A 14,208-nucleotide genomic window follows, 5' to 3' on the forward strand; every position below is an offset into this window, starting at 1 on the left:
GCTCCGCCGGGTGCGACTACACCTCCCGGCATGCACTGCTCCTCGCCGCGCTAACGCCGGGCCATGCCGCGGCGCGCTGCATTATGGGAGTTGTAGTCAGCACTTCCCCGACCCTCCCGGGAAGCCGTTCGCAGCGCAGCCCAGCCCTGCCCTGCCCGTTCCCCTCAGAGGGACGGGTCGTGGCCCCGTTCCCGCTCCCATTTCCCGTTGTGTCCTCTCCCCAGCCGCCCGGACGGGCGCGACACCGGAAGTCACCCCCCGGAAGCGGCGCGCGTGGCGTCATCAGAACATGGCGGCCTGAGGCGAAAGCCCCTTCCCTGCCCGTCCCCTCCGCAGGTGCGTGAGGCGCCGCCGCCGCCCTCCTGCCGGCCCGGGGGCGGCCCCGCCGGCGCCGCAGCGGCTCTCGGGGCGGGCGGGCAGCGCCAGGGGCGCGGACGGCGCCTGGTCAGCCGGACCTGGCCGCGGGGGACACGGGGGTGGCGGGGCCGGGCCCGGCGGGGGGCGGGCGCTGCGGGTCCGTCCCGTCCCGCGGCGAGTGGAGCCGGGGGGCCGCGGCTGCTGTTACCCGGCGGCACCGCGGCTGCTCCCCTGGCACCGGGGCGGCTCTTCCCCCGGACCCCCGATGGCCGCTCGGGACCCCCCGTCCGGGCTCTGCCCGTCCCCGACCTCCGCGGCGAGGAGCGCGGCTGAGCCCCGGGAGCGGCTCGGGCCGAGCCTCGGGCGGCTCGTTTCTGCAACGGGCCCCTTGGAGCCCCGTGTTGACACGATGGCTCGTAAGATTAGGCGAGGTAATCCTCTCATCTGGGTGCGGGAGTGGACACGTCTCTGCCCTCGCCCCCTCGGTCAGTCTCTAAAATTAGCAGCTCCCCAAGTGAAGAAGGACCCACCCATCTCCCTGTACTTGGCACAAAAAGCTCCACTGCGCCAGCCGTCCTGCAGGATTCAAGTGCAGAGTCTTCTCTAATCATTAACTTACTCTGTTAGGGTGGGAAACAAAGTTAAATCCTGTATGTAAATCGATTTTTTTGTTTTGTTTTGTTTTCCCAGATCAGGACGAAGAGGCTGCATCTCGTTATCAAAATGCAGTGTTCCCATCACTGTGAGCACCTTTTGGAGAGACTGAACAAGCAGCGAGAAGCCGGCTTTCTGTGTGACTGCACTGTTGTTATTGGCGAATTCCAGTTCAAAGCACACAGAAATGTGCTTGCCTCCTTCAGCGAGTACTTCGGGGCGTTTTACAGAGACGCATCTGACAATAATGTTGTTTTGGATCAGACTCAAGTGAAAGCTGATGGATTCCAAAAACTCCTGGAATTTATTTATACGGGAAACTTAAACCTTGACAGGTAACATACGCTATTAAAGGGGGAAGCAGAATAGGGAAATAAACTTTGTGTTAAGGCAGCACTGGGATTTTTGTTCTTTGTAATAAGTTCTGGAGGAACAAATAGTAGCAGGTATGATATGTATTAGACGTTGAAGATAATCTGTTTTTATGTTTCAAAATACCGAATGGTATGTGAGTGCCAAAACAAAGATATGTTGTCTGATATTTCACTGATTGATAGTTTCACTCTCTGAGCCTTTCTGTATTAATTGGAAGGGATTAACAATCTTTCATGATCTCCAAGAGGGTGAAGGATATGTGTATTCTTTCTAAAGTTGGATCGTAGAAGTCAATTTTTGCAATGAACACACAGAAACCATGTGTGTAGTAGAGACTGAAGTCTGAGGAATGGATGAGGATAGGCACGATTTTAAAAGGTTCCAAGTGTTACAATTTGCACAAGCCTTTACTAAACTCTCATATTGCAGTGCCCAAAATGTCTCACAGAAAAAAGTGTTTGCCCCTTTACTGTGTGGATTTTGTGCACATTGTGTGTTTTCGTGTACAGGGAGAATTCTTCTCTCTTAGGGAAAGAGAGAGAGATTATCACATGGGAGCTGTGACACTTAGAACTATGTAGACCGGGATTTTAACTCTTTTCTCAATGTCTGCTGTCAAATGCATTTCAAAAAGCCTTGTTGCTATTGGTGCCTGAAAACTCATCCCTGATAATTTAAGTACACAGATGTAGAGTGTTTGGTTTTTAAATTAGCCACAAGTATTAATAGATGAACGTGCAGAGCCGTGTGGTGAAGTTAACAATTGGAGTGTTGCAAATTACGCAGAGCAGAAGTGTGCAGCGTTCTTGACGTCTCTCTGGGACCGCAGCAGGAGAGTTTCTGGATTCGTTCTGAGCATCTGAGATCTCTGAAGGAAGTGGGAGGTGAAAGTACAAGTCTCAGCCAGGGGGAGGTGACACCCGCAGCTCTGCTCACATGCAGCCGTCACCTTGTCCTGTGTCCCTCGAGGCGACTGCTGCAACTGGCTGCAAATGCGGTTGTCCTCTGTGGTGGGTACGCGGGGGACACCAGGAGGGTGCACTTCGAACTCAGCGCTGGTCCAACACAGGACACTGAAACAGTTGTGTTCATGTACAGAGCGTAGTTGTGGCTACTTACTTATTGTTTAATTACATTTCCTGTGTAATAGATTGATAGAATGATGTTATTTACCATTAATCTCTCTTCAGAGTGCTGTAGATTCATTGGTGGTACAAGTTGCCACCTTTTCAAAGTTATTTTTTTCTAAACCATCAAGGCCTGTGTTGCAGGAACTGAAAATAGTGCATAGCAGTTGAAATGAGGACTTGCTTGGTGTTAACGTTGTCTTTGCGCAGCTGATACAGAATTAAGACTGTTTGCAAATCGTTTTATAAAACAGGATTAATACCTGCCTCCCAGAAGTGCTGAGGTGAATGCGCTGCTTGCAAATTGCTTAAGGCTTTTGGCAGAAGGATTATAGAGTGTTAATTTATGTGTTTTATTCTCCAATGTTTTATCTTTTTTGCTGTGATTTCTGAGCTTTTTGGACCAACAACCCCATGTCTAGCCTCACCGCCTTACAATTGGGCTTTAAACTTAAAATTCTACAAAAGGCACAGAACTTAAAGTAAAATTCTCAGTTCTGTGGCTCTGCAGACCCCACTGGCTGTGGTTCAGGAGTAATCGTGGTACTGGGGTCTTGCAGCACTACAGCACTAAGAGATTAGATCTTCCTCTATATGTTCTTAAAGTTACATTTTCTGACAGTGTAACTTTTCAGTAGCTGTATTTGATACAGTTGGTACAGAACAAACTTTTGCTATGTCCAGAATATTGTCACCCAAGTCTTTTTTTTTTCTTGCAGCTGGAATGTTAAAGAAATTCACCAGGCAGCCGACTATCTCAAAGTAGAAGAAGTGGTCACTAAATGCAAAATCAAGATGGAAGACTTTGCTTTTATAGCTAATCCCTCTTCTACAGAGACATCCAGTATCACTGGCAATGTTGAAGTGAATCAGCAGACTTGTCTGCTGACTCTCCGAGATTACAATAATCGGGAGAAAGCAGATGCTGCTTCTGCAGAGTTGGTTGAACCGCAGGCAAAGAAAACAGCTTTAGAAAAGAAATCTCCTCAAACCAAAAAGCGAAAGAAGAATTTCAGCTCCCCCAAAAGCATACAGAATAAATCCGGACAATATCAGAACGACGTGACCGAGAACGCATCCGTGGAAATGTTTTTAGATGCGAATAAGCTGGCCACGCAGATCACGGAACAGGCTGCCCAGGGCAGTGATAACTCCGAACTACAGCTGGCAGCTGTGGTGGAAAGCGAAACGTTGGCAGCTCAGGATCTTTTAGTTCAGACTATTGCAGCAAAACAGAAACGGGGAAAGCCCCAGCAAAGCTGTGCGCTGAAGGAGCACTGTCTGTCCAGCATAGCCAGCGAAAAGAACACTTACCAGCTGGAGACTTCAAGCGAAGAGCTTGACCAGAAGTTCTCCAAAGCTAAGCCGGTGTGCAACACCTGTGGAAAAGTCTTTTCAGAAGCCAGCAGCCTCCGTCGACACATGAGAATACACAAAGGAGTGAAGCCGTACGTGTGCCAGCTTTGTGGGAAGGCATTTACCCAGTGCAACCAGCTGAAAACACATGTAAGAACTCACACAGGTAAGCCGCTGGCCTCATCTCCGGGACTGCAGAGACCTGTAATCGCAGCCTGTGAGCGCAGGACTGAAAAGGTCTTTGCATTCTGACTTCTTCCTCTAGAAATGTTAGCTGCTGCTGGTATGCATATGGGGATAGTACCTGTATCCGGGTAGCATTACATTGTTTCAGCATTTTTCAGTACAAAATCAGAGTTTCTACGTTAAATAGCTGGAGTGGACTTTATTAGTCTGAGCATCTTGGTTTCTGGAAAGACTCAGAAGAGCTGGCTACCCTTTAACTCTGTAGAGTGATGAAATGCCAAAAACTATCACCAGTAGAGCATGAAAAACTCACTGTACTTGATATCAGAATTTCTGTTGCTTTTTTAAAAAACTTCTAACATATGTTTGACAACAAAAGTGGGAAAAAATGCAGCCTTTGATGAGTAGGTAATTTCTCCCATAAGGTCTTCCAAAAAGGTAAGGGAGGTGGCTGAATTACTACAGCATTTGGGATTTTATTCCATAAAATGTGCAGCTGAAATGTGCAATGGTGTTATGATCTCTGCATTCAATAGCATAACGAAAAGTTTGTGTTGTATCAAGAGCTATTGGACAAAGCATCAAAGAAAAATCAGTTATGAACACTGAAAAAGTTTGCGAGCAGCCGGTTGCTGGAGCCTGGGAAGAGATACAGGCGGAGCGCGGTGCTTGCTCGTCTTTTCGTGTGTTCTCTCTGGAGATGGAAGATTTGATACTGGGTTGTTTGGTTCTTCAGGCTGATCTGGTGTAGCTGTTCTGCTGCTGTTGCCTTTGCTGCTGGACTTAGCCCAGCGAGCAGCAGAGGGACCTGGTTTATGTAGTTTTCTTCCTTTTGTGACTGGCATTCAGGATTCTGAAGTAACAGTGAAAACAGATTAAAAATTGTTTATTTCTGCACCTTTTCCCCTTTGGAAAACTCTGAGCAGAGGCCAGCGGTGGAGCTCTTTCCAGGACGCTGTGAAGATTGAAAGGGGTGAAGTAGGAGGTGCTGAGGTGCAGCTGCAGGAGAAGGATTTGCTTTTTCACTAACCAAGGGAGAGGATTTCAAATATTGTCAGCCACTGATTAACCAAAGATTCATGTGCAAGATGGAGCTTGTGAGGAGCATTCAGGGACAGTTTGCTGCACTTTCAACTGTTGAGGGTGTTGCACTGGGAATTTTTGTGTGGCTACGTAGGGAATTTCACGGTGCTGGTTGCTACATGTTAAGTACTTTTATTGTTGATGTTTTTATGTGCACAGTATACTGAAGAATTGTTGAGTTGCTGTCATCTAAGACTGTGGAGTTGCACAATGAGAGTGTTTCGATCACTAAGAAAACATGAATAGTCAGAGAAGTACCTGTAGCATCTACAGCAGCTGCTATCGAGAAATATGGGGGCACTAGACTGTACGTTGTAGAGCTGTTGCGGTTCGACAGGCAAGAAAAAGCAGATGATTTACTGGTCCTTCATCTTGAATATTCAAAATCGTGAATAGACATAACCAGCAAAAAGTCTGAAAATGTAGTAGTAGCATTCTTCATGTGGGGAAAATGGCATAATTAAAAATAATAATTATTACCTTTTTCCTCTAAAAAGCAATGTGTTCAAAAATGGTCTGTTATCCGCTATACTCCTGGCGTGTTCCACTTCGGTGGACTGAGGATGGGATGTTTCAAGATGTTCTTTGTAAAAAGTATTACAACAGACACTTGAGCTTTGCTCAGGTAATGGATTGGAAAGTGTTCTTAGCAAATGCAGAGGGTACAAGGGTTTTGTTTTTCCCTAGGGGAGAAGCCGTACAAATGTGAACTCTGTGACAAAGGCTTTGCCCAGAAGTGCCAGTTAGTGTTCCACAGTCGGATGCATCATGGCGAAGAGAAACCGTACAAATGCGATGTCTGCAACCTGCAGTTTGCAACTTCAAGCAATCTGAAGATTCATGCCAGGTAGGCAAAAGTGAGAACCTGCAAATACTTACCTATGTGTTTATTTAAACAGAACAATTTACTCAAGTGTGAGCAAGAGTTACATGCTCACATAATTTGGTCATGTCTACTCCGTTTCTCTCGGCTCTTCTCTCATACTGGCTAACAGAATAATTACAGCTATGTATTTGTTTATTAGGGAAGCAGCTTGTGATTTATGAATGTTATGGCATACGTACTGGTATCCTTATGGCAATGATGTGGGAGTGGTTTTTGTTTTATTTTGGTTTGGTTCAGACTGCTGGTAGCATCAAGGAGGAGAGAGTTCCTTCATGGGAAGTGAAACAGAATGGTTCTTGCTCTTCACTGTCCTTTTGCAGGAGCAGGAATTATGTTCCCTTGTTGGGAATTATTGCTTTATCTTTCAGTACACTGTAATGCAAAACTTGTTGCATTCTCATGGTCCATTAACACATGCAGGGCCTGTAGTTCAGTTCAGCTACCACTGAAATCACGAGCGCGCTGATTCCCAGAGTCAACAGACGATTTTTCACTCCGTGAGAAACTGCTATCTCAAAACCAAAGTCACCGTTTTTTCAGTTTTTTAGTTCACAGAACATTAGCACAAGGAACTTTGGGAATAAAATCACAGAATCACAGAATCGACTGGGTTGGAAAAGACCTCAGAGATCATCGAGTCCAACCCTTGGTCCAACTCTAGTCCATTTATTAGATCATGGCACTAAGTGCCATGTCCAGTCTCAGTTTAAAAACCTCCAGGGACGGCAAGTCCACCACCTCCCTGGGCAGCCATTCCAATGCCTGACCACTCTCTCTGTAAAGAATTTCTTTCTAATATCCAGCCTAAATTTCCCCTGGCAGAGTTTAAGCCCATGCCCCCTTGTCCTATTGCTAACTGCCTGGGAGAAGAGACCAATCCCCACCTGGCTAGAACTTCCCTTCAGGTAGTGATAGAGAGTGATGAGGTCACCTCTAAGCCTCCTCTTCTCCAGACTAAACAAGCCCAGCTCCCTCAGCCTCTCCCCATAGGTCTTATGCTCAAGTCCCTTCACCAGTCTTGTTGCTCTTCTCTGGACTCGGCTCCAGCACTTCAATGTCTTTCCTGAACTGAGGGGCCCAGAACTGAACACAATACTCCAGGTGTGGCCTCACCAATGCAGAGTACAGGGGAAGGATCACTTCCCTTGTCCTGCTGACCACGCTATTTTTGATACAGGACAGGATACCATTGGCCTTCTTGGCCACCTGGGCACACTGATGGCTCATGTTGAGCTTCCTGTCAATTAGTACCCCCAGGTCCCTTTCTGTCTGACTGCTCTCCAGCCACTCTGTGCCCAGCCTGTAGCGCTGCAGGGGGTTGTTGTGACCAAAGTGCAGCACCCGGCACTTGGCCTTATTGAACTTCATCCCATTGGAATCAGCCCATTTTTCCAGTCTGTCCAGATCCCTCTGCAGAGCCCTCCTGCCTTCCAGCCCCCACTAATTGAGGGAAGGTGTTGCTTTCCTTTCTGCCCGGAGATCACTGGTGTCTGTGTTGTTCGGCAGGAAGCACAGCGGCGAGAAGCCCTACGTGTGCGATCGCTGCGGGCAGCGCTTTGCTCAGGCCAGCACTCTCACCTACCACGTGCGTCGCCACACGGGAGAGAAACCTTACGTGTGTGACAGTTGCGGAAAAGCCTTTGCTGTCTCGAGTTCTCTCATCACCCATTCCCGAAAACACACAGGTGAGCAGAGATGGAGCACCGAGGTAGTGGGACAGGCCTGGCTGCCTGCGGAGGGGCTGGAGACCCTGAAATCTTCGTTGGGAGTTACTCTGGAGTTGTCATTCAACTCCTGTCTCCTGTTCTTCCCTTTTGACTCCCTTTGGATGTTACCTCTTGTTTCATTTGGGTCAGTTCTTTATGTATATTCTGGTTTATGCATTGAAATAACAAACTCCTTGTGTTTCCTTTAGGAGAGAAGCCATATATCTGTGGCATTTGTGAAAAGAGTTTTATTTCCTCCGGAGAGCTCAATAAACATTTTCGGTCCCATACAGGTCAGTCTCCAGACAGGCTGCTTCCTGCACTATAAATAATATTCTACCCTTACCCTTTTGCCTTTAAAATATTCCATATTGCGCTGTAGCAGAGTTTCTTAATTTATGTATCTCTCTGTTTACAGCATTTAAAGAAAATACTTAAATATTCACTTAATTGCCTTTTTTAGACTAATATCTGTGTAACAGCATAGGTGTTGATGTAACATTCTAACATTTGGGTTCTTTTGCTTAGTTTTAATCTGTTATTCTGGAAACAATTTTATTCTGAATACAGACAAGCAGACAAAATAACAGTTACAAAGCTGCATTTTAAAATATGACATTGAAATCTATTATCCTACATCTCTGTGTTTTCTTTCAATTTCAAGGTTGTTCTAACAGCCAAACTGTTTTTCTCAGGTGAAAGACCATTTATCTGTGAAATGTGTGGAAATTCTTACACAGATATAAAAAACCTTAAGAAGCACAAAACAAAAGTTCACACAGGTGAGTTCCTTATGCAAAGAAAGGTTAAGAAACTACATCAGTTATTGTTTTCCTCCATGCTGAATAGGGTTTTTTTGATAGTAGCTCTCTTTAGGCCCAAAAGCATCCGGTTTAGAGGTACCCAAACCTTTTAAAGCATAAAGTACATGCTTTAAAGTAGATTCAAGACAAATTTCCAAGCATTTGCATTGCCAAAGCAAACACATGTTGACCAAAATAGAAGTGAATTGCTGCTGACAAGAATTTCTCTATGTGAATATTTCCTTACTTGTCCCAGTAACTCGGGAGAGCTTCCCACATGAAGGCATAGTCTGAATTGTAGGAAGCTTTTTGCCTCTTCTGAATATGTTTTAGGAGTATGTCTTCACAACAGTAGTAACTGAGGTGAACAAGGCACGCTGGTTACAAGGGTTACTTTACATCTTGAAGGCACAAATATTTTTAATGCAACAGTGAAAGATATTTTTAATATATATGCAGTTAATGTTAATCCAAGTTAAAGCAAACACACAACATCAGACAGCTGGCAGAATGTTCCCAGCTGCCAATACTGCTCTGAAAAGATTTTTCAAATACATTCAAGTCCTATTCTAGATACCAGATTTTGATCAGGAAGAAATTTTATGTATATTACTTACCTGTGGTACAAAGCACAGAGGTGTTCAGATCTCCAGCCTCTTTCAGCACTGGCTCCAGATGCCTCGTTATCTGTCCATCCTTCAGTCTGTTGCAAATAATTTCCTTGCATCTGTCATACAGAAGGAGTAATAGGTGTGTGTGTACATCAGGATCTGGACAGACAGAGCAGGTGAGGGAGAGGATGAGAAAACAAGTCGCAGACAGAGGCAGCTTTGAACGTGAAAAACTTGAGCAGCCCCATTTAGCAAGGTCCCAGTGGGGCGAGGGTGAGGTGAGAGCAGCAGCGAGCGGGTCAGCCCTCACGGACACACAGACAGACAGACAGCAGGCAGGAGCGCCGCACCGCGGAAATAACAGGCTGCAGAGCACAATTCCATAGAGGAAGGGTCAAATATCCCAGGTGGCTTAGTCAGAAAGGTGTCCAAGAGCAGTGGTGGGCTGCATTCACACAGGAAGGCAGTGAGGAATCCGTTAGCAGTGATTTAAATTAAGAATAGAAACTATTTTTCTCAGGTGACTGGATAAAAACTGTAATGGTTCTGAGTAGGATGGAGTTAACAAATGTTTTCTTCCAAATAAGTTTATGGATGAATGATGTACTGTACATTGCTGTCAGTTAAAAGAGAGAATGTTTGGGTGTGGCTGCAGTTTTTCGTTTTTCTGGGACAGAATATCTTAAGAAAACCTTAATAGTTAAACCTGATCTCCAAATCTTTGTTCACTGTGATGTTAAGGATTTGTTCTCTGCACAGCACCAAATAGACATCAAGTAGGAACGTGTGAGCTATGTAGTTGTCATGCTACAAGTAGCAGAGGATGCGATTCTCAGTGCTTACATTGTATTTACTGCTGATTTGGGCTTCGCAGCATGTGGAAGTTACTGACAGCCCAGCTGCCCGGGCAGCGTTTGACACTCCAAGTGTCTGACGGTCATTTCAAAGGGAATTTGCAGAATTTTTGCAGGAGCTTTTGAACGTTTTTCTTTTCCCCCCAGGATCCGAAACTCCCCCTGATTGTAACGCACTTGATAATTCTTTCAATGAACAAGAATCCGTTCAGAGTCAGAAAAGTCCTTTATCGGAGTCCATAGACGTGAAACCCTCAGAGATGTCTTTAGCACTTCCCCTTCCCATTGGGACTGAAGACCATCAGATGCTGCTGCCCATGACGGGCAGTCAGTCTCCTTCATCAGAAACGTTACTAAGATCTGCTGTGACTGGATATTCAGAACCTCAGTTTATTTTCTTGCAGCAGTTATACTGACAGTGCAGTACGGAGCCATCGAGGTAATTTGGTCATGAACTTGGGTACTTTGGTAAGATGAACATAAGCAAGCCAGCAGTCACACTTTTTGAATTGGACCTGGTCTTTTTTTTCTTTTGTGTGAAGACACTTGTAAGGCATTTCCTTTGTGCCGTGCTGTCTTTTGGGTTTGCTTGAATTGTGCTCATACACAATCAAATTTCTCTTTGCAATTAACACTGATTTCTGGGAGACGATTCCTTTCCAGCAACACCTGCCTTAAGAATTCTCTGTTAAATATCTTGATGTGTTTTGGAGATCTCCTCCCATGTTCCTGCTGATCCGGTGCGTCACAGTGTCATTTGAGAGCAGACGTTTAAAGCCATATTTGATAGTTTATTAACCCAGAGGTGTAAGGGGAAAATAATCATTTGAATGTATTAACACTAACAAGCTTGTACTCCTGCATTCCAAGGCGATGTAACGGTACGTGACGGAAGGTAGGCCTGTGCTCTGCTGAGGTGCTTGCAAAGAATTCCTGCTGTGTGCCAGCAGTAGCCATCTTGAGCTGAAGTCTGACCAGAGGGAGAGAAAGTTTTGGGTATATTTTCCTGATAAGGCAAGTAAAGGAGTGGTTAATTATTTTTTTCTGTAGCGTGGTAAGTCAGAGGGTTCTAGGGGCAGAGATGCTACTGGGTATTCTTTCCAACAAGTCACCTTTTTCCCCTCTTCTTTTATTTAAGTGAATCCAGCATTGTTTTATCTTGTCCCAGATTTATTTTTCACATCCTTAAAATTCCCCCGTTTTGGCACAAACAGCAGCATTTGCTCAAGAAAGCTGGAACGTGGATATTGTAGATGAGATTAAAAGATGCATTGACTTAATGTAACACATGACTTATAGCTTCATAATCCTTTTTTGTTTTTAATAGTAGTGCTTCTAGTGTTCCACAGTAGGTACAGAAAAGGAAATAAATCCTGCCCTTCACTGTGAAAATAATAAAGTGAATGCTACATGAAGAACATTAAGGAAGAATAAACAGATCAGATTGCTGTTCTACAAGGCAAAGGGTTGTTAGAGTAGGACTGATTTATTTTAATTGAAGTATTTATGTATTGCTTTCTATCTCATGTCACTTGTCCACAGTAACTGCACAAAACTAGTATCTAGCAAGACTCATGAAAGGTGTGTTTTATTACTGATAATGTACATTTTCAAGAGCAACATTTTTAGTGTCTTGGTAGGGTCATCACTTTAAGACTTGTTGACAATAGGAGTACTTTTATACTCTGTTTTGCCAGTTTGTGCCATTAACATAATGTAAGCATTATTTAAGTAATCGTCAAATTAGTAAGGAAACATAATAATGTACCAACAATGCATTTAAAGATAGTATTTGTTGGTTATTTACTTGGTGCTAGCATTTTACTTCCACTGATGCCTTGTGTCCAGACACTGATAAATAGAAGAGCATAAGACATACCTCTTAACCAATTCTGTTCTACGTGGAGTAATAATTAATCTGCACCTTAATTAAACAGACTTGTGACAAATTTCTTGGAGGATTCCATTTAAATATTCTGCAAATGGTCTCGTGACTCCTCAGCATGACTCTAGATTTTTTGAATTTTTTTTTCCCTCCCCTCTTCCTACATTTGTAGTTGTAATAGACCTTTAACTGCTTTGTGTTGATTGTCTTAAGATGCGACATGTTTAAAACTCAGCTTCTCGATCGTATTCTGTGCTTTAATACATGGTCAATTTGCTGATAAAGTCTACTGCGGACAGCAAGGAGTACAACCATACTCACCAGGAGCATTCTTAATGCAGGCGCTTCTAACTGTCCACTAAAGCTAATTACTGCCGTACCTGCCCACCCTTTATTTTCTTTGCTATATCTGCACTACAACATTTATGACCAGCTCATTTCCTTCAGAATGCTGGCAAAGGACAATGGATTAAGTTCTCTGATTTTTTTCTTTCCTGTTTGGCATTTTCCCCTTCTCCCCCCCGCCCCCTTTTATTTTCTAGCTCTGTTATTGATGTAGCACCTGAAGGATTCCTTAGTCTTGCCATTTGTGACTGAAGAACTATAAAGATGAAAATCTTGACTGTTTTAAAAAAAAAGTGAACTTTACACGCTTGTCCTAAGGTTCCTCTTTACTTTCTCTCTCTGAAAATAAAGCAGAAGTCTTGGGATAGACATAGGCTTAGTCATGAATACTGACAATAAACAATACCATACAATTAATAAATTTCATATTTAAACAGCTTTGGAAGATAACAAAAGCATATTATTAGTTTATCTGAGGAAAAGTATCTGAAGATTAACAGATCCAGGATAAATAACAACAAGAGAGAACTAGCTCTGGAAAAATAGTTTTTAAAAACCCACATTCCTGCATAGAAAATGCATTCCATAACTGTGTGTGTTTGGGCTGGTTTTATATTTCTGAAATTATAGCTTATTACTGTATTCTTAGATTTCAGACTTTTTAAAAAAATACAGTGCTTAGATTTATACAGGATTTGTTTAGATACTTATACCAGTAGCACTTGCTTTATTAGTCATATAGTTTTCTTTATAGACAAGAAGATAATTATTTTTTACAAGACAACAATTTTAACCTTTCTTAATAGAATACACAGGCTTGTAGTTTTGTCTTGGAGCAATAATTTAGTTACCTGCACTCTTGAGTCCCCATCTGAGAGTTTTGATTTTTATCCTCACCTTTCGTGAAGATATCTCACCTGCTGAGGTATGATCTCTATGAACTGTATTCATTTACTAGAATATAGATTTTAAATATATATATATATATATATATGTATATAACTATTTGTAGGTGTGTTGAGGCCAGGTGCTGCAGGACCTGAAGACACAGGTCCTTATTGTACCTTTTGCCAATAGTTGCATGGAAATCAGCTGCACATCTAATTCCTGGGCTTACAGATTCCGAGTTCATTTTGGAGGTACAAGGTTTATAACAGTATTGATAACTGTCTGTAAGGGATTAATATGGGAAAGCATGGAATTTTTTTAGGCAGACATCTCCTTCTTGAGACCTACCCACAAAATGAAAGAGGGAATTTTAATAATTCCATTAACAGTAATTTAGAGAAAATGACATGATTTGTCACACTGTTGTTTCAGGCAGTTTTGCACTGATGTCAGTGCCAGTTTTGCCTGAATAAATTATCTGCATCTGGAAATTTCTGAATTGGCTGTTCAGAAATCTTACTTGAGAATAATTCTTTGTGTGACACTTACTTCCAAATATGTGCCTAAATGTGAGCACTAACCAAGCATGACAACTTTTCTGAAATCATGTGTTTCAAAAAAACTTTCAAGGATGGACAAGTCCCATGTTAAGAATTTCAGGGCTGCAATCATGGAGAGGCTGTTGATAAGCCTTGCAGAATTAAGTTCAGTTAAGGACGAATAACTGGTTTTTTTGTTAAATTATTTTTAAAGTATCTTTCATGTATATACATTTTTTCCTCTGTTATTTGTATATAGCTCAACTCTCAATTTTATAATCCCCTGGGAAGGGAGGGGGTTGTACATATTTAGCCTGAAGTGTTTTCTGTTAGACTTTAATAAACTTGTTTTGTAATTTTCCCTTACCTGGTGTCTCCTGTTTATAACTGCAAGGGGTAGCAACAGAAGGAGGGAAGCAGCTTCACATAACTACGGTCAGAGCGCCCTGTCACCCACGGGAGCCCTTTGCGCAGCTACTACCACAGCAAGGATTACGATATTTTCTTCTCATCAGTAAACAAACCTAAATTAAACACAGACTTTATTCTACTT

At 43.4% G+C, this 14,208-nt stretch overlaps 1 protein-coding gene across 3 annotated transcripts; it reads left to right on the forward strand.

Annotated features, from left to right (window-relative positions):
- The first annotated feature begins 287 nt into the window (after positions 1 to 287).
- On the forward strand, positions 288 to 14,019 carry MYNN (myoneurin). 3 transcript variants are annotated; one of them, XM_082055903.1, is made up of 8 exons: positions 288 to 336; positions 1,048 to 1,346; positions 3,233 to 4,035; positions 5,826 to 5,985; positions 7,531 to 7,709; positions 7,940 to 8,023; positions 8,426 to 8,512; positions 10,146 to 14,019. In XM_082055903.1, exons 2-8 carry the CDS (start codon positions 1,081 to 1,083, stop codon positions 10,412 to 10,414), a joined length of 1,848 nt encoding a protein of 615 aa, XP_081912029.1. In that variant the 5' UTR covers positions 288 to 336; positions 1,048 to 1,080; the 3' UTR covers positions 10,415 to 14,019. The 3 variants fall into 3 exon arrangements, with proteins under 3 accessions (XP_081912029.1, XP_081912030.1, XP_081912031.1); XM_082055904.1 differs by lacking the exon at positions 288 to 336 and adding an exon at positions 547 to 788; XM_082055905.1 differs by lacking the exons at positions 288 to 336; positions 1,048 to 1,346 and adding an exon at positions 2,314 to 2,396.
- The last annotated feature ends 189 nt before the right edge of the window (positions 14,020 to 14,208 follow it).

The sequence above is a fragment of the Streptopelia decaocto genome, assembly GCF_964273445.1.
Source record: "Streptopelia decaocto genome assembly, chromosome: 6".
NCBI classification, from domain to species: Eukaryota; Metazoa; Chordata; class Aves; order Columbiformes; family Columbidae; genus Streptopelia; species Streptopelia decaocto.

Coding starts and splice junctions, on each gene's coding strand:
- MYNN (XM_082055903.1), top strand. CDS start 1,081: ATGCAGTGTTCCCATCACTGTGAGCACCTTTTGGAGAGACTGAACAAG. Junction 1,347..3,232: donor GGAAACTTAAACCTTGACAG/GTAACATACGCT, acceptor TTTTTCTTGCAG/CTGGAATGTTAAAGAAATTC. Junction 7,710..7,939: donor CCATTCCCGAAAACACACAG/GTGAGCAGAGAT, acceptor TGTTTCCTTTAG/GAGAGAAGCCATATATCTGT.